Source organism: Daldinia caldariorum, assembly GCF_022478825.1.
Source record: "Daldinia caldariorum strain CBS 122874 unplaced genomic scaffold F4812scaffold_1, whole genome shotgun sequence".
NCBI lineage: Eukaryota > Fungi > Ascomycota > Sordariomycetes > Xylariales > Hypoxylaceae > Daldinia > Daldinia caldariorum.
The window spans coordinates 1,001,163-1,024,894 of record NW_025953037.1 but is presented as its reverse complement, the minus strand read 5'-3'; the positions used below and the strand labels follow the sequence as shown (position 1 = coordinate 1,024,894).

At 48.6% G+C, this 23,732-nt stretch overlaps 10 protein-coding genes across 10 annotated transcripts; 4 read left to right on the top strand and 6 right to left on the bottom strand.

Moving 5' to 3' along the window:
• Positions 1-1,015: 1,015 nt before the first annotated feature.
• F4812DRAFT_454213 (uncharacterized protein) lies at positions 1,016-2,449 on the bottom strand (the record flags this gene model as incomplete). The annotated part of the gene is made up of 5 exons (XM_047936604.1): positions 1,016-1,407; positions 1,471-1,550; positions 1,630-2,008; positions 2,090-2,210; positions 2,300-2,449. The coding sequence occupies 5 exons, from the start codon at positions 2,447-2,449 to the stop codon at positions 1,016-1,018; spliced, it is 1,122 nt and encodes a 373-aa protein (XP_047794712.1).
• Positions 2,450-5,443: 2,994 nt separating this feature from the next.
• On the top strand, positions 5,444-6,316 carry F4812DRAFT_454212 (PRP38-domain-containing protein; the record flags this gene model as incomplete). Its single annotated transcript, XM_047936603.1, has 1 exon — positions 5,444-6,316. One exon carries the CDS (start codon positions 5,444-5,446, stop codon positions 6,314-6,316), a length of 873 nt encoding a protein of 290 aa, XP_047794711.1.
• A 285-nt stretch (positions 6,317-6,601) lies between these two features.
• Positions 6,602-8,164, bottom strand: F4812DRAFT_448988 (amidase signature enzyme; the record flags this gene model as incomplete). The annotated part of the gene is made up of 1 exon (XM_047935923.1): positions 6,602-8,164. The coding sequence occupies one exon, from the start codon at positions 8,162-8,164 to the stop codon at positions 6,602-6,604; it is 1,563 nt and encodes a 520-aa protein (XP_047794710.1).
• Positions 8,165-8,442: 278 nt separating this feature from the next.
• F4812DRAFT_408733 (ser/Thr protein phosphatase family) lies at positions 8,443-11,011 on the top strand. The gene is made up of 2 exons (XM_047932386.1): positions 8,443-8,813; positions 8,886-11,011. Exons 1-2 carry the CDS (start codon positions 8,647-8,649, stop codon positions 10,612-10,614), a joined length of 1,896 nt encoding a protein of 631 aa, XP_047794709.1. The 5' UTR covers positions 8,443-8,646; the 3' UTR covers positions 10,615-11,011.
• Positions 11,012-12,479: 1,468 nt separating this feature from the next.
• F4812DRAFT_11528 (uncharacterized protein) lies at positions 12,480-13,464 on the bottom strand. The gene is made up of 2 exons (XM_047929398.1): positions 12,923-13,464; positions 12,480-12,852 (listed from the first exon to the last, which is right to left on the bottom strand). Exons 1-2 carry the CDS (start codon positions 13,330-13,332, stop codon positions 12,630-12,632), a joined length of 633 nt encoding a protein of 210 aa, XP_047794708.1. The 5' UTR covers positions 13,333-13,464; the 3' UTR covers positions 12,480-12,629.
• On the bottom strand, positions 13,465-14,548 carry F4812DRAFT_11527 (Isy1-like splicing factor). The gene is made up of 2 exons (XM_047929397.1): positions 14,412-14,548; positions 13,465-14,338 (listed from the first exon to the last, which is right to left on the bottom strand). The coding sequence occupies exons 1-2, from the start codon at positions 14,412-14,414 to the stop codon at positions 13,598-13,600; spliced, it is 744 nt and encodes a 247-aa protein (XP_047794707.1). The 5' UTR covers positions 14,415-14,548; the 3' UTR covers positions 13,465-13,597.
• A 1,329-nt stretch (positions 14,549-15,877) lies between these two features.
• Positions 15,878-18,380, bottom strand: F4812DRAFT_11509 (Dolichyl-diphosphooligosaccharide-protein glycosyltransferase 48kDa subunit). Its single transcript, XM_047929393.1, has 4 exons — positions 18,061-18,380; positions 17,860-17,970; positions 17,075-17,787; positions 15,878-17,016 (listed from the first exon to the last, which is right to left on the bottom strand). The coding sequence occupies exons 1-4, from the start codon at positions 18,200-18,202 to the stop codon at positions 16,585-16,587; spliced, it is 1,398 nt and encodes a 465-aa protein (XP_047794706.1). The 5' UTR covers positions 18,203-18,380; the 3' UTR covers positions 15,878-16,584.
• A 202-nt stretch (positions 18,381-18,582) lies between these two features.
• Positions 18,583-20,844, top strand: F4812DRAFT_408727 (uncharacterized protein). The gene is made up of 3 exons (XM_047932385.1): positions 18,583-18,751; positions 18,827-19,107; positions 19,177-20,844. Exons 1-3 carry the CDS (start codon positions 18,694-18,696, stop codon positions 20,743-20,745), a joined length of 1,908 nt encoding a protein of 635 aa, XP_047794705.1. The 5' UTR covers positions 18,583-18,693; the 3' UTR covers positions 20,746-20,844.
• F4812DRAFT_408725 (uncharacterized protein) lies at positions 20,845-22,217 on the bottom strand. The gene is made up of 3 exons (XM_047932384.1): positions 21,480-22,217; positions 21,219-21,411; positions 20,845-21,151 (listed from the first exon to the last, which is right to left on the bottom strand). The coding sequence occupies exons 1-3, from the start codon at positions 21,761-21,763 to the stop codon at positions 20,867-20,869; spliced, it is 762 nt and encodes a 253-aa protein (XP_047794704.1). The 5' UTR covers positions 21,764-22,217; the 3' UTR covers positions 20,845-20,866.
• Positions 22,218-22,357: 140 nt separating this feature from the next.
• Positions 22,358-23,728, top strand: F4812DRAFT_11443 (NADH-ubiquinone oxidoreductase 9.5 kDa subunit). The gene is made up of 3 exons (XM_047929386.1): positions 22,358-22,451; positions 22,538-22,764; positions 23,037-23,728. Exons 2-3 carry the CDS (start codon positions 22,575-22,577, stop codon positions 23,078-23,080), a joined length of 234 nt encoding a protein of 77 aa, XP_047794703.1. The 5' UTR covers positions 22,358-22,451; positions 22,538-22,574; the 3' UTR covers positions 23,081-23,728.
• The last annotated feature ends 4 nt before the right edge of the window (positions 23,729-23,732 follow it).

The window sequence follows — 23,732 nt, the reverse complement described above, 5'->3', positions numbered from 1 at the left end:
GCCGATTATCCGATATCCAGTATCACTGCGCTACTAGAAAGCCCTCATCACCGTGCGGGAGAAACATGTGTTGACCAACAATACACATCTAGTCGCGGCTGGCAAGTCGCATTGTACTTTTCCAAGGCTAGAACCCATTCGATGCCTACTTCTAAGTTCTAAGTGCCGCTTTGGTCTTCACACCGGTCTTCTCATCTCCCAAAGCCTTCTAGCCTTATCGGTAACTATAAGATTGGCAGAACATGTTTTCCACCCTGTGTGCCGTGTCTCATTCCTAGATACAGCCCATAGCAATTTCGACAGCCTTGCCGTTCGTAGCGGCACGCACTTTCTCGGGCCAATTTGCACCCCGATAATCAACGGGTACGCCGTAGTTATATAGCATCTGCCTTAGGAGAGTAAGTCTAGCATTGCTAGCGGCACCGGTAAGGTGGATGGGCCGCCCTGTTGTTTTCTCAATCGGGGCTATCACCTGAGCCCGTAAGTACGGTCTCGTATAGGACCGGGTAGGACAGGGAGCACTCGATAGAAGTGTTTATCGAATACTAGACATAGTTTCTAAGCATTAGTAAAGCGTTTATGAAGTCGGACTTAACATATTCCCAATTGAGGAGGGTTATTCATGGATCTAGTTGGTCCGGTGATATATAGGTATATAGGAGCCCGTATTCCGAGTCCCTTGCGTCGTCAAATTAGACTGATAATTTATGACAGGAACGTCGTGTTGGGTCACGCTCGGCAGCCTCAAGTCATATTATCACTTAGAATAGTTAGAATCTAATCTGAATAGCTGACTCTTTAACCTATCCAGAAATCCATAGTTTGGCGGATCGCTCGACGCCTTCCCTTGTATCCCAATCCATTGTACCCATCTACCGCTGTGCCAAGTATAATCCCCCTTTCTCTTAAAAAAAATCCATCTAAGTCCAAACGCTGCCTAGCGTAACATCTCTGTATGTTTATACATGTGTATTATACACTTTTTCTTTTTTTAACTTCTTGCATCAGCCCCCAATCAAACATCGTCATACTTGACTTCTATCCTGGTATCCTTCACAATGATAAGCTTCTGGCTCGAGCAGTCGTCGGACTCGCTAGTTCTCTCCCCCCACTCCGGGCGCGACCCGGACCCCCCTTGGCAAGTTGTCACTAGTGAATCGCCTCGGCCCGGACGCTTCATGCTCTCGAGCCGTATGATACCAGCGGCAGGCTGTGATTCTTGCCTGTCGTCGTTACTGCGGAGAATGGAACGGCCGTTGGCTAGAGGCCCGCCTGTCGGGTTCTTAGTGGTCGAGCTGATACCGAAGCCGAATCTTACGAGCAGCGGTCGTAACGGCGGGAGGCAGCCCGCGATGATACCAACACCGCACTCGACGGTAGACCAAATAACTATGCGGCACCCCTTATCTATATAGAAGTTAGGTAGTTAGTCAATGTACTAGAGTATAAGGCGTGTAAGAGATCGCATACAGAGACCATCGACGGATGCCTCGCCGGCGCGGATGTACTTGTGCACATATGGTAATCGAATGCAGGTTGATATACTGGCTCTGTAACGGAACATATGTGTTAGTCTAGCCATCGCATATGAGAGCATAAAGCATCTCTCCAGGAAAGTGGCAAGCATACAAAATTCCGAGGGCCAGAACAAATATGAGCGAGGCCTTGACCTGCGGCTTCATATTCAACTTCCAGAGAATAAATGCTGGAAAAATTGCACACATCCAGTCGGTTATGATGGAAGTCACAGACATGGCTGTATTCATAACGCCGGTCTGGTTCACTCCAGCGCAATGTTTTGCATCTCCGTTCCAGTTGGCGGCGATAGGTTTGCATTGGATGAATATGGTCGCCAAACCTGTGGCAGTCCCGATGACACAGACAATTATCACTACCCACAAAGGGATGGTATAGCGCTTTTGTGATGTGATCCGTAGGAGAGCGACGCAGATGCTGACCTTGACGGGCGGAAGGCATAACATATAGCCCACCTCGAAGAAGAACAGCCCTATAAAAGTGAAGTTATTGGTAAGTGGCTAAGCGCTATAGGTTGTAAACAGTAACACGGTTCAAGGTATAAGAAACGTACATTTCATGCCGGTCTTCTTCAATTCGCCTGTCGGGTCTATTGCGTAAACGACCTCGTCTGTCGCGCCGAAACCTGACAAGCAGCCTAGATGGACAACGATGCAGCAGAAAAGGTAGGTAAACTACAGCCACATAGCTTCAACATTAGTCGCCGTTGCTCAACGTATATCCTCCAACCGCCATTCGTAAACTCCAGGGGCGGAAAACTCACAGAACCTAGCACCATCAAGTAATCGTCGAAGCCGAGTGCCCCATTCCTTACTCGCGCCCAGATTCGCAGGATGACGACAATAGACGAGACGATGCACAAGGTAATGGCGGCGGCCAGAGTCTCGGCACCGAGACCTATCAGTATACCCATCGGAGCAGAACTGGTTTTATGGAGTCTTCTGCTTCTAAATCCAAGGCATTGAAGCTTTTAGAGAATCTCGCAAGTCCAGAAGATGGGATGGAGATACCTACCAAATCTATATAGAGAAAAAAGCACGATGCTTCGATTAGGTATTTACTTGGCATTTCATGAACATGAGCTAGTAAAGTACATACACACACCCTTTTTACACTTGTCCACTCTGTTGGGAATACGGGACTGACGATAACCCTGCCTTGCATTTTTGGCCGTAAACGTTTTTTTTCCTTTCTTTGCTTGCCAGAAACGCAACACACGGACGGTTCCAGTCCGCCTATGGGAAACGACGACAATATCCCGAGCCAGATCCGCGGAAACAAGCGCAATCTGTTGCATAAACATAACACATACCAAGCATAAAAACTTTTTTATCATATGTCAATTTTTGATTTCCGATTTTGTGCGTCGAAAAAAGAAAGAAAAGAAAAGAAAAGAAAAAACTAAAAAAACGCTATGACTTCAAAAGCAGCCAAACAACTTCCCTAGGTAATTACTTAACTACTATGTACCAAGTTTCAGCTCGAGACGGCAGACTTACGGTGCCCTGTGTGATACCCGAACAGAGTCGGACCTTGATCCCCGGGCCGGGATATACCAGATCATGTAGCTCATCGTTGATATAGATTGGGGGTGGTGGGGGTTAACCTTTCGAAAGGACGTGGTGATTCGCAGCACGATGTTCTATGATCCTAGTTGCTCTTTCTTGTCTATGATTCAAAAGCTCGGAATAGCGGCACCGGGAAGGGCATTCGGTTCCAAGAGTATAGACTAGACAAGGTTCAGGCCGGTGATGGTAACTCCATTCTTTCCGACGCGGAAGTAGACCGGCGGCCCGGCCGTCTGGATACTACCTATCTTAGGTAGGTAGGTAGGCACCTAGCATCTTAAATGGGTATTGCAAAAATCCGTGATCAGATCTTGGCTGATAAGTTCAGGGGTGTTGCACGTTCTAAGCTCCGAGGCTCGGCGGTAGGTTAGCAGCAGGTATACAAGGCGCACTGACTTGGAAGTAAGGGAGGCGAGGGGCATAGGGGCTATTGATTAAGTAAAATTTGCACCGGGAAGCTGGATAGATACCAGCTACCTAGACCTAACGTTAGGTATCTATCTAAGATCTGAATGCCCTTTGTTACCTACCTAGTACTGAATCTTATCCGATAGAGTGGTGAAGGGGAGATGCATGCCGGCCCCGAATGATCCAAAGACACCTAGGTTATAACCCTGAGGCCGGAGTTATGCTATATTATAAAAAACACATTGACGGTATTCCTTAAGCGACGGTAGCCGCTGTTGAGCCTCTTGGTCTTGACCTGTCATAGGATTCTGGATTTTCTATCATATTATGCCCGACTTTATGTGCCAAGGCTGAAATATCCTGCTGGGCAAGGATAGCCCTAATATTTTGCACCGACCCAGCAGGGTAACTGTCTTGTAATGTCCTTTATTCAACTTATAAAGGACTGTCGGCTAAGTTATTACCAACTAGTCCCAGTGGTAAGTCTATAAGGATACCGGCTAGGGGGTATAGAATAAATGACAACTTGAGTATGTGAAGCCATAATGCTTCTATACCTTAGGTAGTTATAGTTAGGCCTCCTCGATGAATGACGAGATTGTCTCGGGTACCTATGCTGCTTAGTTCCACCTTACGTTGGTTGTGAAAAATTTCTAACGACCCATATACTATTTACATAGTACAGGAGTTCGTGAGTACTTCCTTACAAGGTACTATACCTAGAATATTATTTCCCCTGATATAGGTACCTAGAAATACTTTTGAGTATGCCGCAGCAACGGATGAATCTATCTATTCTCGAAGCAAGGCATAGGTTTATTGGCCACATTTCTCGAAGCCCTCTCCCTTTCATGGCAAACACTCAACTTGCCCTATCAGTGGGACCTCTTGACAGAGGAGTGACGAAAAGAAGAAAAACTTTTAAATACCGATTCAGTGGATATAAGAGGGCTTGGTACCTAACCTTAGGTACCTGGTATGTTTGTGAGGGCTCTGCATGGAAGTTGTACCTATAGGTACCATACGATGGGCTCGAGCGTTCAATTACCTAGCTTTCTTCAAGGTTCTACATAGTAAGTAGCATTCGTATTCTCCTTACCACCTCATGATTTGAGTAAGAGTTATATAAGATCTCATCTTAATCATGAGTTTCATTATGTAAGACTATTAATCTACGTTGTAAATCTCTTACGCCTCTCTAAGATCAACAAACTATAGGTATATTTGGACTTGACCGAGTGATGGGTCAGAGAGGACAGTCTTTGCTACCCACCTAACCTAGCATTCGTCAGAGCGCTCCTCAAACCGGAAAGAATACTCCTATTTTTCTGGTATATTGCTTGTATAGAGTTCCACCCTTGTCCTGAATCTTTTTTTTTTTTTTTTGTGCGCATATGTTACGATCATAGGCTTCTCCTTTTCGTCCTTACTGTATACAGTCTGTTCTGTTATCAGTCGCGTTTGTAATTGTTGATTCAGTAGTACGTATATTTTTAGGTTTTATGCATTTTCATATTTGAAAGAAAGAGAGATCACGTCCCATATAGAATTATCTTCGTTGGCTGCACAAGTGGCTTATATAACGTAGGTAGTAAAACGTACCTACCTATGTTCGTAGGGCTGAACGCCACGACGCCAAAAAACGCCAAAAACGCCAAGGCCCCTATATTATGTAGATAGACATCTTATCGATAAAAGCTACCAGGTACCTTGGTACCTAAGTCAACCGATAACAGAATTACTATCGCGAAATGTTGAAGCTGCCGCAACAATCGAGCTTGTTCATATTCACCTAATATTCACCTAATTCCCATACCAGCACTCCTTATTTACTCCCTGACTTTCGACTACTCGTAAAGCGCTCCAGATCTTCAGTTCCGAATATCCAAACTTTTTATTATAATCACCATCTCCTCTCCCTAGCGACAACCATGGGCTCCGACACCCACCGCGCCGACGAGCGGCGGTTCCTCGACGAGCGGGGCTCGAGCGCGGCGCTGGCGCCCAACGGGCTGAACCCGGCGACGATCATGGAGAAGGCAGTGCGGGAGCGGATCGTGGAGAGCTACTTCTGGAAGGAGCAGTGCTTTGGGGTGAACGAGGCGGACGTGGTGGACCGCGTGGTGGACCACGTGTCCTTCGTCGGCGGCACCCACGGTGCCAACCAGAAGCCCAGCCCCTTCCTGTGCCTGGCCTTCAAGCTCCTGCAGCTCGCCCCCGACGACGACGTCCTCGCCGAGTACCTGCGCTACGGCGGCGAGCGCTTCAAGTACCTGCGCGCCCTCGCCTGCTTCTACGTGCGCCTGACGCGCCGCGCCGAGACCGTCTACCGCCTCCTCGAGCCCTTCCTCGAGGACCGCCGCAAGCTGCGCCGGAAGGGCCGCGCCGGCACCAGCCTGACCTACGTGGACCAGTTCGTCGACGACCTGCTGACCAAGGACCGCGTCTGCGCCACGAGCTTGTGGCAGATGCCCAAGCGCGAGATCCTCGAGGACTTGGAGCTGCTGGAGCCGAGGACGAGCCCGCTTGGCGACATTGAGGATTTATTGGAGGAGGAAGAAGAAGAGAAGAGAAAAGAAGAAGACGATGTTGATATGAATGGCGATACCAACGGAGATGCGAGAGCGGATAGTGATGAGGAAGAAGGGTTAATTGAGGAGGGGGAACAGCTTTCGGATAGGGGCTGTAGGAGGTCGACTTCTGGGTCGAGTAGGAGAGGAGATTCGAGATCCCGTAGCAGGGACCGATCACGAAGTGGCATGGACGTCGATTCTCGTGGGGAATCTGATAGGGATGACCGATGAGAGAGAAGGTGACTACAACGAGTTACGCAACTGCGCCTTTGACACGGGACGGTCTAATTTACTACGAAACATCACAGGCCAATTACAATGCGAAACTGATCTATCTTCATGCCACGGGCAGGTCGTAGGAGCCAGGAAGGATCTTTTACAAGTTGTTAACAGGGGTATTATATCACACAGATGCTCTAACTTTATGATTGTTGGTAGTCTCCAACAACTCCAAAATGGGGAGTATAGACTATATCTTTCATGTAGCCTCTAGCGTTAGGATGCTCCCTCCACAACTCAAAACAGGGTTTGTTGCAAGATACGGGGTGCTAGGACGTCGGCTACGGAGAGCAGCCGCGCATCGTCCCAGTACTGCCCGATGAGCTGCATGCCTCCAAAGCTAAGCAGTTTTTGCTCCTCCTGGGATGGATCAACAGGGATATCCATGGGGACACTGATGGCGGGCAATCCCGCGAGGCTGGCGGGTACCGTGAAGACATCGTTCATATAGGAATCCAGGGGCTTCTGTCTCATGACGTTCTCGAGCAAGGGTGGAGTGGTCGGCGCGGTGGGACACAGAAGGAAATCGACTTGTGCAGGGCCAAACTTGTTTTCTAGATGTACTGTATCTTCCATGTCGCTGAGATCAAAAGGTTGCTGGTCCTCGAGCGGATTGGACAGTTTGAAGACTCGATCGAAGTCTCTCCTCACGAGCCGGCGGACTTTCTGGGCTTGTATAAAATAGTTGTCCATAGCCTCCGAGCTGAGCGTGTACGACCCAAGCAGAATGCGACGCTGTACTTCGCTTCCAAAGCTAGTTCCTCTTGTTTTCGCATACAATATGCCCTTGAAGGAATCGCTAGCTTGTTCGCGATTTCGTTTGCCATAGCGAATGCCGTCGTACTTGGCAAGATTAGACGATGCCTCGGCCGGTGCTATCACGTAATATGCAGAAAGGGCGTTTTTCGTAGAAGGTAACGATACCGGAACGACACGCCCCCCTAACTCTTCAATCTTCTGAGCGACGGTCAACCAGCCTTGTCGTATGCGGGGGTCTAGCTCTTCGATGTTATACTCTATTGGTATGCCAAAGGTCAAGCCCTGTATCGTACCCTCTTTGGTTGGATTCCATGAATCGTACCCTTTTCGTTCCGCAGTACATCTTTGGCGTACGGAAGGAGGTAGAGACGTTGGGTCATTGACATCATGTTCTAGGTAGAGCTTCTGTCCTACGATGGCCGTGCCTATGGGTCCCACCGTTCTGGCGAGTAGTCCAACGGTATCCAAGGAGTTTGCGTAGGGCACGACACCCCAGCGGGATAGCATGCCGTACGAGGGTTTGAAGCCGACGGTGCCGGTATACGCAGCGGGCATGCGGACAGATCCTCCCGTGTCGGTACCCAGAGCTAATTCGGCTTCTCCCCTCCTCACAGCGACAGCACTTCCCCCAGAGCTACCTCCAGCTGAGTACATTTCTAGGCCGCACACATTGCGAATATCCTCAAATGCGGACGTTGTGGAGTGCGTGCCCATACCAAACTCATCCATACCGGTTTTGGCCGTCACAATCGAGCCCCTCTGCCTTAATTGCCTCACTATAGTGGCATCGAAGGGGATCTTGTTACCGGTAAGGATGTTGGAAGCACATGTTGTTGAGAAACCTAGGGCAGAAATATTATCCTTGACTGCGAGCCGGATTGCCCGCTCGTTGTCTTCGATATGCGCTTCATTCTTAATGGGAGGGTCTATATTTGCGGTGGTTTGGTGAATGTAGCGACACCGTGTAACACCGGCTCTCCGTTGTAAAGAGATCACCCTATGGGCGGCTCTAATTTGGGGATGTCTGACATATGTAGACATGTGGTCCCGGTGTTATTAGGCATTCTAAGCTGGAGGTTCATATAAATGAGTTTTTGTATGTTTTGGCGTTTTGAGGTGAGTTTCTTGTACTATGTACCTCCTACTGTGTTCCAAGAGCCTGTTATCGATAAGTTACGCGCTAATGCCGTAGCTCTCCAGCTGTGACCTGTGACGCAAGAGGTATGTATCAACGAAGCTTGGCAGGTACCCGGACGGTCAACGGCCATATGAGCCTAGAACTTCTTAAGGCATCTTTAGGCTGACAACTCACCTGTACTACCGCTAAACCATTACTCATTAATTCCCCCTAATATAAATGTCTACGGGGCACCTACATCATATAACATACCTACACCTAACCTAGGGCTTGCCTTTTACATACATGTATATCTATGTCTGTTAAGTCTTGACGACTAGATAGGTATGGACATACTTTATATCTCTACCTAATATTATCAACAATTATCAATTAATAAATCAAAATGGTTCCAAGGATTATCCTCGTCGCGTCCCTGGTGACGGTCGCAAGGTCATCTCAGCCTGGAGCTCCCGCGCCGGTCGCTGCTCCGATGAGAAATCTCGAATGGGGACAAATCAATTTCATACACACCACAGATATACACGGCTGGCTTGGTGGTCATCTACAAGAGTGAGATAATCGAACCTAAAAAAAGGTATTAGATGATCGACTGTTGCTAACTTAACCTTATTTATCCATCAGACCGCAGTACTCGGCCGACTGGGGTGACTATATTTCATTTACGACTCATATGAAAAAGAAGGCAGATGAAAAAGGTGTAGATTTACTAGTCATCGATACCGGTGACAGGATCGAAGGAAATGGCTTATACGACGCTTCCAATCCGAAAGGCAAATATTCCTACGATATCTTCGCCGAGCAAACCGTCGACGTTCTCTGCACTGGAAATCACGAACTATACCAAGAAGACTCGGTCGCGCGAGAACACAACATAACCGTTCCCAGATTCAAGCACTCCTACATCGCCTCCAATCTCGACTACATTGAACCCGAGACTGGCAACCAGATTCCCCAGGCCCAGCGCTACATAAAGTTCACCACCAAGAATCTCGGTTATAATGTCGTCGCGTTGGGATTCTTGTTCAACTTCGATCGCAACGCGAATAACAGTGTCGTGCAGCCCGTCGAAGAGGCCATGAAGGAGGAATGGTTCCAAAAGGCCATAAGAGAAAAGCCCGATCTATTCCTCGTCGTCGGCCATGTGGGTCTTCGTATGAAGGAGTTCGAACAGATCTTTAAGGTTATCAGAGATGAGAACTGGTACACTCCTATCGCATTCCTTGGTGGTCACGCACATGTACGGGATACGAGGAAGTTCGATGACAAGGCATACGCCATCGCTAGCGGTCGGTATTTCGAGACCATCGGTTTCTTGTCTATCGACGGTATCACGAAGAAGAGTAGGAGCGAACCTTCTACCGAAGCAACAGTCACGTTTAAGAGGCGCTATATCGACAACAACCTCTTCGGCCTGCAATACCATACCGGCCTAAACAAAACTACCTTCCCCACTGAACACGGTCGCAATGTCTCAAGACTCATCGCTGAAGGTCGTAAAGCTCTTAACCTCGATGACTCGTTCGGCTGCGCCCCGCAAGACCTCTGGATGAGTCGCGCCCCATACCCCAGCGATTCTAGCATATTCAGCTGGCTTGAGACGCAAGTCCTTCCCGACTCTATTGTTAACAAGGAGAGGAAGGACGTCCCGCGCCTAGCTATTGTCAACACGGGTGCTATCCGCTTTGATATCTTTAAGGGCGCGTTTACTAAGGACTCGACCTACCTCATCTCCCCTTTCATTAGCAAATTCAATTACATTCCCGACGTGCCCTACGCCGTCGCCAGCAAGGTTCTCGAGCTACTTAACAATGCCGGCCCCGTATTCAGCGGTGCTCTCGACGCGCAGTACTTGACGATCCCTGAGCAGGCGGTCCCGCGTGGCCCGTTCTTTGAAGCCGCGTCTGCGGAGATTGACAACGAAGGTAGACGGCCATTTTTCATGGAAGACTCACCGCAGAAGCCGCTATCACTTTCGGGTGAGAGAAGTTCGTCTAAGCAGGACGAGAGCAAGGGCAAAGAAGACCCTGAGCTCGTAGGCGGATACACCACGCGCGACGACCTCGGCGACGACGGCGACGATGCCGTACACTCTCCTATCAAATTTTATGCGGTGCCTAACTGCATCCAATCCAAGATCGCCTTCCCCAGCAACGGCAACGATACCGCAGCTGCCCCGGACCCGGAGACGGTAGACCTGGTCTTCATCGACTACGTCCAGCCGTGGGTCATCACCGCGCTTAAGTTCAGCGGCGGCGACTACGGCACCGCGGACGTGAAGGTGTACACGAATAACACCCTGACGGACGTTATTGCCGGGTGGGTTAAGGAGCATTGGAAGAAGGACTGCTAAGATCGGGAGAATATGTGTATGACTGACTGAGTGAGAATGAGCGTGGAAGGATTAGGTACCTACCTGGACTATAACTCAGGTATGGACATTTGCTTTTGATTTGCAACGGTACGATACGATACGATACGATACTACGGGACGGCTTTCAATTTGGCTTTTGGGATTTCAGACTGCGCATTTTTCGTATTTATTTTATGCTCGACATGGCACGGCTTCGGTTGCGGTGTCGGTTTCTGGCTTTTGGATAGGTACCTTAGGTACCTACAGTGTACTTCGCTACAAATATAGCTACGACTTGTTAAAAGGATATGAATAACAGGTACCCGCAATAGAATACGCGCTCGATTATTCAAGAATTACCATAGTAATAGAGAAATACCGAGATATTTGGTAGAAGAGCACAAGTAGACTCAACTTCTCTCATCTACCCTAGTATAGGTACTTAGGGGGCTAACCTAGGTATGCAGTAGTTTTCGACAGTAAAGAGCTAAGTACCTCACAACTAAGAGAAGTTGAAGCTTTTGTTTGATCGTTTGATCGTTTAATCTACCTACCTGAACGCTAGCCATAACATTATATCCATTCGAAAACAAAAGCCGCTCTTCGCAACGTCTACCTATTTTTCACCCCCTTTCCATTTCCCCCCCTCTCCACCCCACAACCACCAACCCAACCCAACCCAAGACAAGACAAGCACCAAGCACCCCGTGGAAAGGCAATAAAATAAAATCCCAGCCAAGCTTAGTCACCGCAAGTCTTTAGCTTCCCTTCCCTTCCCACCCTCCCTCGACCTAGATCCCTGCCCTAACCTAACCTTAACCTAACCTAAACTATTTTTCCTCGCGTCGGTCCGCCCAAGCACTCGCAAACGCCGCCACCATCAAAAAAGTGCCTGCGGAGAGAGACAACAAGATAGCGAGACTAGCCCGGTATGCGTACGGCAACTTGTAGAACGAACTAGTCGACCTGAAGGCGCCATCTCGGAACGCTCCCAACGTAGGCTGCTGCTGCCTCTGTCGCTGTCGCTGCCGTTGTCTCTCTCGCTGTCGCTGCAGCTGCTGCTCGACGTCGACGTCGTACGGCAGCGGGGGGATCGCGTCCCACCACTCCGCGCGGGGCATTTGCAGCGGGGGCGTCAGCCGCGAGTACGCGGGCGGGGCGACGTCGTTCGAAGGGTCAACGATATTCGCCATCGACAACAATATGTTGAGAGTGCTTCCGCTTCTTTGAGCCGGATGTTGTGTTGCGTTGTCGGGTACGCATTCTCCTTGCTCTTGCTCTTGCTCTTGCGCCGAGGTTTGGGCCTGCGGAGCGGCGGTATTGCTGGCCGAAGAGGAGGAGGAGGGGTCCTCCGCGGGAGAACTAGGGCTAGATACCTGCGCGTGGCTAAGGGGCGATGTCCCGAGAGCGGTAGCGCTGGTGCGTCGTGAACGTTGTTGGCCGTCGCGCAACGGGCCCGGGGAGGAAGCGTAGGCCTCCTGAGGAGGCGTAGCGCTAGACGCCGTGGTCGACCTGATGCCCGGGATAACGTCGACGGTTGCAAGCGGTTCGGCGAAGGTGGCTTCCTTACGGCTGTCTTCAGACGACGACGACAACGACGACGATGACGACGACGAATTGGACGAGGGGACAGCAGGGCTGTGGCATCTGGTAGGTGCTGGGGTTCTTGTAGGGCTTGTATTTTCTGCGGCGCTGATCGATGACGACGAATGCATATCAAGCCCGACCAAGGTTGGTGTAGAGTCGTTTGCCGTAACTAAGGGGTTGGGGGCGCTGAAGGCAGGAGTTACAATGGGAACACTTCTCCTCCTGATACTATTCTCGCCGTGGCGAATGGCGGCGGGATATTCGACTACGGAACGGATAGTCTCGTAAAATCGGACGTGCCCATTAGGTGCTTGAGTAGAAACACCAATGCTTTTGCTCGCGCCTTCTTTGACAGCGGGGCCACCTTGGCTAGCAGTCTTGTTATCACTCCCGGAAGAGATGTTGCTAGTATGGCCGTTGATATTGCCCTAAATACCACTGGCAGAGCCACTGGCATGATCATTAGAACCGATATAAGTATCAGAACTATTATTAGACGGGGGAATCTGAGTTGTAGCGTCGGTGGTGGTGGCGGTAGTCAGTGCATGAAATTTCCGAGAGATCGTCGTCAGCAAACCGTGGAACGAGATACGTGCCGCTCTATAGGAGGGTATCGGCGTCTCTACAGACCGTGACGAATCTGATCTTCCACTGCTATTGAGTGAGTCGGGGTTAGTTTTATGAGACAAATATGCTGACTTTGGAGATGGGCAAGACGAACAGCGAGGATGACGATAAACGGACAGACTCAAAGCAGTCTCGTTCGCTGTATTGGTGCGAGGAAGCCTCTGGTCCATGATATACACTTGGTTTGTGTCCTCGTGTATCATCGGTAAGAAATCCCATCACGGCAAGGTGATCTTGTGCATCTAGCAGTTTGTGAGTCTGGAACCGAATCGGCGTCGGGTGTTGTATAGCAGTCGACCAGCCTAGGCATTGTCCACGGTGCCGATTTTGCTGTTCGACCGTATCTGAAGTCCCGTCCTCTGTGGTCTTAGTTTGACGGTTGCGAATATACTGATTCCATTGTTCTTCGACGGATTGACTATCAGGGACATTTGGGAAAGGCGGTGGGGGAAAAGGAAGAGGAGGAGTATTTAGGGGGTGAATCAGGTCGGGTCGATGAGACATTGTTGCGTCCGATTTGCTCTCGAGTACGGCAACGCTTATGCTAATTTACTTGTGATATGATATCTTGATTAATTGGATGTATAAAGAAAGGGGGTATTTGATATATTAATGAACGAAGATGCTGAAAGCCGTAACGAAAGACTCCAAGAAAGATGCCAAAAATGTAGTTGACGATACTTCCTCCAATGCCTCTTCAGTCTTGGGTATAGAGAACTGGTCCAGGTAGCGAGAAGAAATTGGGGAGAGGTACCTAACCGTACCTAACCTATTGGATCTGGTCGAGCAGCTTCCGCCTTCTCCTTTCTATAAGCTCTTGCTGTACCTCCTCTAGCGTAGGCAACTCCCAAGCTTTACCATCTCCTGTGTCGCCAGGTAGCGGTTCCCATCCTGGAGGAGGTTCTGCCTTCCCTCGCTTCAATAACTCCTCAAACGCCTCTCGTTCCTTCTCGGCCTCGTAGTGAAGTAATGCATCGTCTTCTTCATCGGGTGCGTACCCGTAATACTTGGCGTCGACTGCTTTCCTCAAGTCCTCGCGCGCCTCCAACGGTTTCTCCGAGTCCTGTAGCTTCTTTTGCGCAGCGGCTTCTAGAAGTTCTTTTACGCCGGGTAATTCCTTTGCTCGCCCGAAATACCTATACCCCTTACCTCCCCCCGGTATCTCCCTACCCATTTCGTCGTAGACCTTGCCGCCGCCACGCATATAATTAGGGCCTCCTAAATTCCGAATTTGTACCTCCCACATGTGCTTCTCCCGCATGAGCTTATTTATTTCGTCGTTGAGATCTCGAATCTGGTAGTCGCTAAGAGATGTCTCCTGGATCCGGGACATTTTCCGGCTGATTTCCTTCAGGGTCTGGCCTCTCCATTTCTCGCAAGCCGGGATCGAGTCTACTTCGGTAATGACCTTGGGTCTTCGTGCTCGTCCTGCGTCGATAATGCCCAGGTCCGCAGCTTGCGCTTCGCGGAAGCGAAAGAGCATCGACTGGGCTTTCTCCGAGTTACGCGCCTGGTTCAAGGGTTAATATTTGGACTACACATAGGTACCTAATGTAAAGTCGTGTGAAATTGCGTTTACTTACCATATTTGACTATTATTATATTATATCTTATGAAAATGGCTCTTGATGTAGTCAACCTGGAGAAAAAATGCCGACTATTGACCAAAAGGTTGGAGGTACATGTATTTTATTAATTGGGCGCTGATGAGAATGAGCATAGTGAAATTTCTCAGCCTTGCTTCCGTTGAGGCTGACTGCCCAGGTGGCTGAGAGGGTCCTTGAAGGTGGGGCACTCGCAGCTAGTATCGGGTAAAATTAACCAATCATAGAGCCCTAAAACGCGTCGCGACCTTCAGCATTCAACTAATTGAAATTAATTGAGAAGTACCTAGGTATCTTAGGTAACTAGGTATCACAGCATATATGAATCTTCCACCTTCAGCGTGAATGCTTCAAATTCTCACCATTTCATATTCTTTTTCTAATCAACGTGACGATACTACTACCTTTCCTATCGCTTCAATCTATTCCTCCAGAAGATCTATTAATAGAAAGCGTTACATTATCAGATCTTAATCTTGATCTTGATTTTATTGAAACGCCTATTATATGCAGCAGCCTGCTCATGAGTTAAGTGTGCAATCGTTAGCCGTCCATCATTCACAATACTTCACAACAGGAATCCAGCCATCTATTCTCTTATTATACCTTCTCCTATCCCCGGAAGTGCTGGGGTTTCCTAATACTCCTAACGACTTGATTCTTTTACAAGATTTATACTCGTATAGGCAAGTGTCTAGCTTCAACTTCCAAGCAACCACCAACGAAATCTACCTATAACTACACGAACTCGGTTTGTAGCCTAGCTGTGAAGAAACTTGTCACGGACATTGTTGGAGTCGTAGGACCTTCTCTTAGGCCCATGACGAATGACAAGACTCAAGAACAGAGATCTGAGCTAGGAGATAACACCCCTTTTAGCACGGCGTCAACTTCCCATCTGTTGGGCTAAACCGCTCAGTCGTTTCGGGCATCCCAGCGCGCGGGGCAAAGACGACACATAGCACACGTTGAGAATGATATTCATTCGATGACGGTCCCTCATAGTTTTCAATCAGAGCCTTTGCTGGGGTGTTTTGGACGACTGCTTGCTTAGTCTGACGATGACGGGACGGACTGATCGCCAGCGCTGTCAGGGTTCTCCTTTTTTCTTTTTATTCTTAGCTGCGTCAGCAGCGATACAACTCAAGAATACCCGGTGATGACCAATTCCAAAAAGCCAAATTTGTAGGCAGCCTGAACGAACCCAGCTTCTGTCATCGTGCAGAAACGGGGGGAGGGAATGGTTGTCAGTGAGAACTTGAGAGCTAATCTGAGGGTATATCTGTATGTTGAATATATCTACTATGTACTATTTCACTGTCTGGCTACTATCGCGACGGTTTACCGATATCACGAACGCAGGAATTAGAAAGTCCTATTACGCCTAGAAGGGTGTTGATGCCAAGCACAAGATGCTGATGAAGGATCTCTGTCAAGTAATAACAAGGTTATCCGAACAGAGCAGACCCTATTTCCCCGCTAGCTCGACATCTGCCTGGGTTTATAAGATGAAATAGCAAACACCTCTACTGAAGTTTACACCGGAGAATATTTCTGGCAGGTTTCTATGATCATCTCTGATTATCGCCCCGTTTTTGTCCTTTAACCTGGAGCCATGAGCCTACTAGACATTCGCTTGGAGGCTTCTAATCATCTAACACTTGGCCTGGCATAGCTAACATCAAGCTGGCAATCTACAAAAGAATCGACTCAATGCTATTCTCAGGTACTCAACATGATTCTCGGTAGGTAGTACCTAGGTAGTTGTAGCCCAAAAAAATCCAAAAAAATTGACCCAGTATTATCCGTCCATCGCTAGCAGCTCTTATTACTAGCTAGATCTAACCATTCTCTCTCCGTAGAAGAGGAGTAACCATATAAGAACCACTTTTATCGTGTCATGGCCATACACCGTCCCCTATCAACTTTGTCTCATAGCTCGTCTAAGCCCTCGAGGGAATAAAATACGGCTTGGAACGAACACTAAATGCCGTATCGTATCATACCACTCATTCCTACGAGTACATAATCAGTTACAGAGCCCGGTACCAACGTAATTACGTCAATTGCTTTTCATTCATATCTGTCTTAGTTAGTGCCTATATATTTAAGACACCTAGGTACATCCGTCGCCGTCGTTAATCACATCCGCTTACTGCTTCTTCTTGCTATCCGAGGCGGTCGTAGTCGTAGTAGGCTTGCTGTACAGCCAGAGGGCGCAGAAGCCCAGCCACCCGGTGACGGTGGCGACGATGCCCGCGATCCAAGGCCACGCGCCGCTGATGACGTAGCTGCGGGGCCACTCGTCGTGGGCGAAGTGCCGGACCGAGACCGTGTTCTTCTCCTCGACGTTGCTGTAGAAGGGGCGCTTGTAGTTGACCTTGAAGTTGAAGATGCCGTGCTGGTCCGGCAGCTTGAAGGATACCGAGTACGTCGTGCTGTCCTCGGACGAGATGGTGGGGTTCAGCTGGAGACGGTGGAACGGGGATAACATGCTGAATTCGAGCTGCAGCTCGTCGTTGTCCGGGACAGTAAAGGGGATGTACTTGTCCCAGGAGTACTCAGAGAGGGAAATAGAATAAGTCTAATCGGTGTTAGCAAGGGGGGAAGCCACTTCGCATGTTTGGAAGAAGAAAACGTACCACGTCGTTCTTGATGCGATAGATCTTGGGGTTGCTGGCGTTGCTCTGGCCAACCTCGTTCAGGTGGTGCTCGATCCAGTTCACTCTCAGGACGCCAATCTCCTTAAAGGTCCATCCCGCTACTCGCTTGGCGAATTCGCGGTTGACGGTGCTGGCTTCCTTCTTCTCGCCGACCTTCTTCACCTTGGCGTCGAACCACTTGTCGCTTAGCATCTCGGCAGAACCGACGACGGTCAAGCGAGCGGAGTTGCGTGCCTGGAAGCTACTCACAAGGCTGAGCTGGGAGCCGCTTGCGAAGAGCTCGTCGACGACTTCGGCCTGCTCCTCCGGGTGGTAGCTGTAAGATGTGAAGGGAGCGCGGAGGATCGGCGTGAGGAGGGCACCCGAACCAAGGGTCTGGCCGGTGCCTCTTGGGAAGGCGATAACCCCACCGTCGTCGGAGGCCGGGCTGAAGAAATCCTTGATATCCGGGCGAAGAACTCCCGGGGTCGGTAGCACGAGCACGTCATGTTTCTCCGCAGCAGATAGGACGTCGTAGTTGAAGTGGTCGACTACGAGACCCTGTCGATCGGAGGGTAGGTGGATGTCTAATTCGAGGAGTAGAGAGACGATGGATGTCGGAGCTGGTTGCGAAGCCGAGAGGGCAAGGAGGACGTTGCCATTGGCGTTAATGAAATCGAGGAGGATCTTAGGTGTTAAGTTTGGACCGAGTCCTTTTTACTTTGTCAGTTGCACTTGTTCGAAACCCCGATCTGGCGGGGTTGGTTGCTATACAACAAGCATACCTTTTGACTTGGTTGGAAGAAACAGAATATGGTCATAAGATCTCTCGCCTAGGTGGAACAAGCTTAGACCTTCACTCTTTGGGGTTTCGTAGTTGATCTGAAATCCTCGACCTATTACGATATTAATCAACATATGCTGCTAGCACGGACGACAAGATGAAGTAATTCGACTTAGACAAATAAATAGCTTTGGTTACTTACCCTCCAGGTCACCTAGGAATTTAGAGTAGCCCTCCTTCTCGGCGACATCCTCGAGGATGACCAGCAACCTATTCCCGCTAGAGCTAATCGCCTGGACGAGGGCCACAAAGAGAAGGAGGACAAAAGACAAGAACGACTTCATCTCGATGGGTTTGCGTCTCTATGGGTCAATTGACTTTAAGGAAAACAGGAGAGGAAGAAGAAAGGGGGGTGCGACAGCAGATTTATCGCTGCGCATGGGACCTGTTGTCCGTTATTTATTATGTTAAGAAAATAATTAAATTGTATGTGTTTTTTAACAACTTGCTGCCGTTTTTTTGAGGTCTGGTATACGTAGCCCGTACCTGCCAAGCTCCCAATTGTACATAGTACATGGGTGTACCGATTACGTCGCCCAGGGCCCTATCACTTGCATTAAGGTACCTAACACCGGTAGAGCACACTCCGATTTTCCGGGTCGTAATAGATCTCTATTGGCTGGTCACACCAGTGTGAATGACAAGGTTAGACTAGGTACCTCATGTAAGCATCTCATTATTATTTTGTACTTTTGCTCACCAAATATTCTCACGATTTATTTCATTCTTCTCTCTATAAAAATACTATGTAGAATTGCAGATTCTCCTTTTAAAAATGGACGCAGGTCCCTCCCGAAAGAGATTGCGGCGTAGTACACGAAGCTGCTATCAATGTGGGCATAAATTTATCTTGAATTCTACTCCTAACTACTATATATTCTGAGTTGACGAGTTTTAAATCCTACCAGGTAGAAAGCGCAAGGTCAAATGCCAGCTCATTGACGAGAAGGTTGATACTTGTGCTGAATGCGTAAAGAGCGGTACTCTATGTACTGTTCAACCGCCTGGATCAGAGTTGGGCAGTGAAGACTCTCGTGTTGCTGCTAATAGGGAAAATGGACAAGAAGCAAGACTGGAGCGCATCGAATCTCTCTTGAAGAAGTTGGTTGAAACGCAAGAACAATCTAAACCAGCTGGAGCTACGTCCGAATGCGATCCCACAGTTCCAGACTCTCTCTGGAATGATTTTGTAAGTTGAATTCTATCTAACTAGCAATTTTAATTCAAAGGCCCAATTCCTTAGACAATGCAATGTTAGTTGTTCCAATCGACGGTTGATGATACTCTTCCTCTTATCGACGATAATAGCTTTGACGTTCTTCAACCAGAAAACGTAGCGGATGAGAAGCAGCCTCTTATAGCACTTCTACCATCTGCACAAGATGCGGCTACTATATCAACAAACAGTACTGCTTGGCTGTGGGGAGCAGAAACGCCCCTTGGGAGTGTCCTCAGACCCAATGACACCCTTCAACTATTAGACACAGCTGCTATTTCAAGCGGCAGTGCCATGCACATTGCCAAAATATTGCTATTATTCGCCCTGTATATACAACCACTCCCCTCGCATTTCGATGCTCAATTTTTAGGACCACAAACCACCGAAGAGATCATTAAATTGATTGTAGACCGAGTCAGGTTATTCGCCCTCTCCCACGAAGACGAGGCTTCTTCGTTGGACGGTATAGAATGTCTAACCCTGCTAAGTTCTATTTATCTTAACGATGGCGCGATCCGAAAAGCATGGATGGTATTTAGAAGAGTTCTGGACATTGCCAGATTAAAGGGGTTCCAAAACAGCTTCTCCTTTTCCGCTCGAAACTCGTCTCGTAGCGATATAGCCCTCCAGCGGCGCCTGTGGCTCTCGGCCGTCTGTGGCGATTGCTACTGCAGTCTTCTCCTCGGTCTTGAGCCTGCACTTGGTATTGCACCCTTCGGGCCTGACGACGAGACCTGGGTGGATCCGCTGGCTGATGAGAATGCCAATGTCCAACGCTGTATTTGCCTAATCGTGTCACGCATTGCGCAGAGGAATGCCGTCGGTATTGGTGGAGATCGCAGTATTCTTCGGGATATAGACGAAGCCCTAAGTAGATTACAGAATTCGATGTCTGCTTCCTGGTGGAAGGCACCGTCGTTTCGTCAAGATCGATCTCTGGATTCGGCCAAGGAGCCAAACCGTCTTATATGCCAACTGTGGTTTTATCAAGCTCGAATATTTGCGCACTTGCCCATCGCTTTTGGAAAAGATTTGAACGCTTCGCTTGACAGCCTTGAGAGCTGTATAGAAGCATCTAGATTTACAATACATCGATATCTTGGATTGCAACATGCTAAAGATCAACTATCTCGGTGCAAAACTGTTGAGCAATCGGCTTTCATTGCTGCAGTAGTCCTTCTCCTCGCTAAAGTCCAGCTCCAATATCGTAAAGAAAATGCATCGGCTTTTAAATACGATTCAGACCGGGCTCTTATTGAGCAAGTCATTAGCTCTTTCGAAGCCTCTGGAGAAGTGGGAAGTAGGGAATACGTCGCAAGGCAGAGTTACGAGATTCTGTCCGCCATGCTAGATGTAACCACCGATCCAGAAAATACCGTACACATAACGAGTTGCCCTGATCCCAACTCTATGCTTGGAATACCCGGTGATGGCGACACCAACGAAGCCATTAAAAATACTCGTAGCGTGACTAAGTCTGGGATGGAGGATATTATTGCGTCTTCGATTCAGACAGCGCTCAACGCAGATGGTCCAGCCTCGCGCCTAGTCAAACTAGTATTTGCAACGAAGGCATCAAACTTTAGCACACCGGGACTCCTTCACTAGTTACCACGTCAGTGATATCCTATGGGTAATTTAACAGATCTAAAGGATCCTTCAATAATATAAGAAAAATACAATAACAAGCACCTGGCCTATTCTAGCCTTCTAATCTCATCGATGTCTGTTACGGTTTGACGTTATTTTTGTGGTGTTCTAGCAAATTTCTCCCCTTTCTCACTATACGTGCATTTTCGATGAGCGAGTCTTCCCCCTGACCATCAATAGCGAGGTACGTCATAAACGCAGCCAATTCTTCAACTCGAACACTCCAATTCTCACCCAAAATAGTAGCGATAATTCCAGGTATCATCAACCCCTTTGTTGCAACTCCTCCTGGCCTAACAATGAAAGTCTTCCATATGGTAGCGTGACTCTCTGCAAATGCGAGAGACCTAGTTTCAAGTCGGCCCTGAAGAAAAGAAATGTTAAACATGAAAAAAAAAAGAGGGAAGCTTGATGGATTGGTCTATGCCTACCTTCATCTTACGCGCTTCTTCCAGAAAACACAACTTTTCTTCCTGGTCTTGACGGACGAATTTGCCGCTTAGATGGACGTGTTTAAAAGGAGGTCTATCCGACTTTGTTTCCAGTACTTGTCCCATGCTTTCTATGAAGGCGAGGGGATATTCCAAGTCGGCGCGTATGTCGCCCGTGTTGGTTCCCATGTTCCTACAACGTTCTTCTTAGTAATGCGCCAACCATGTGTCCAGAGAAAGTGCTCTTTGTATCAAACTTACCAAAGCATGCCCACGGCGTCCGAGTGTGCGTGTAGGATCTCTTCCGGCCAGTTTAAGAAGTCTTTAATTATAACGCATTGGAGCTTCGGATGGCTAGATATGTCAAGGGGTAGGTCTCGACGTACGAATGCGACGATGCTTGAGATCTCGGGATGCGCGAGGCAGTGAAGGAGAACTTGACTGCCGATGGACCCGCTCGCACCGACGATGAGGGTCTTCATAACGACCAATGTGCTAAGGTATGATGATAATGAGGAATTATATGAACTGATATGCCAAAGCATACATTTTGGAAAAGAGATTGTAGGATTTACAATCACTACTCGTGAAGATATCTATATATGATTAGCTCTCGACCGAGTCGGCCGAGAAGGAAGAGACAGTCCTCATTAACACATGCTAGAACTAATTTTCTTTGTAAAAAGCTACAATAAAACACCACGGCTCTAGGTAACAAGAGATTACCGTTTATTTACCCCCTAAGTTTCTCGTTGGTGATGCTTGGTCAGTTGAGTACCGGTACCTACCTGGGTTGTTCGCATGGATAGGAGGTAGACTGTCAGATTTTATACAACGGTGAGACTCAATTCTAATAGGATGATTTTAACTCTAATACCTAGGTACCTAACCTATACCTAGTACCTGAATTAATTATGTTTCTATCCTTGAATGTGTATTAGGTATTGGCAGCCATGATCGAAATAATGTATCTTCGTATTAAAAAATTGTGAACGTTATGTCATCAGTAAGTCGATGTCTTTTCATCATTAAAAGAGGTACCTAAGCTTAAGAGGTACTTCGGTACATCCACTCCGCACAGACCACCACGTCATCCCGCAGATCGAATTGGGACATCTTGAGCTCTCACAACCTTGGACCCGTTCCTCAACCTTCCAAAACCCGCATTTCGCCGACTACTTACTCTCAAGATCCGTCTCTTTGTCACGCTTAACCAGACGCCAATTGAAACCTGTACGTTCTTCCCTTACACTACTACCACCACCACCCCCACCTCCCCCAAGAAGACTAAGCTAAGCACTTACTTACTTGTTAAAAAGACCAAGCAGGCCAAAAAAAAAGAAGAAGAATAAGACCATGTCGGCCCCAACACCCGCCTTCTTCGCCGGCCCCCTCCGCTACTGCCGCTGGGCCGCCCGCGAGCGCCCCGCGTACTTCTGGTCCGTCGTCATCGGCGGCGCCGGCCCGCTCATGCTGGCCACCGTCCCGCCCGTCATGAAGCGCCTGGGCTACGAGCGCGCCCCGCCGATCCCCCTGACCTATCCCAGTACGTCGTCGTATCCTAACTTGCACCACCACTCTTCCTCTCTCTCCCTCCCCCTCTTTCCCCCCTCTTTCCTTTTTTTTCCTCTCTCCACTATAACAAGTTAGACAATGGAAGGGGGGGATAGGATGGTATAGCGATGTGGAGATACGGAGGAAGGAGGAAGAAAGAGAAGGATAGCTAGGAAGAGAGAGAGAGAGAGAGAGAGAGAGAGATGGACAGAAGATCAATGATGAATGAAAATGCTAACGTATTCCCCCCACCTCCCTCTACAGTTCCCTCCGGTCCGCGGAAGACGTTGACAGGCTACGACGACTGAGCGCCACACACATACCGAATATATGAACAAAACAAAACAAAACACAGGCATAGGCACTAGAGGTGGAGTCGTGGAGTCGTGGGACCGAGAAGGCGGGATCTACTACATAAATGTATATATGAACCAAAGAACCAAAACTACGCTGCGAGCTTAGGGCTCGGGACGAAAGTACGAAGATGGGGGGAAGGGAAAGGGAAGGGGAAGGGAATTATACCCTTTAAAAGGAAAGATGTATCGAATGTACCTATTACATCGCATCAAGACGAAACCAAAACATCCCTTAAAGCCTCACCAGAATCAACAATCAACCAACCAACCAAGTCCAAAAAAGAGATCGCCTAACTAGGAGGTACCTAGGTTAGGTAGTTTCGTTTCATTTTACTCCCACACGACCCGTATTCGCGCCGCGCTTTGCCGTGCCGTGTTATTCATTTCGTCTATTCATTCACTCATCGGCTACTTTAGGTATACAACAGGTAGCTTATGTGCGTCTAGGCCAGCTGGCCTGACTTGGCCTGACTTGGCCTGACTTGACCTACCATCTACCTATCCAGGATTTCTGAAAAAAGTCAAGTCTGTAATTACCTAGACCTAACAGTTGGAAACGACGATGGAGAGGAAGAGCATACCCTCTTCCTCTCCCACCTCCCAC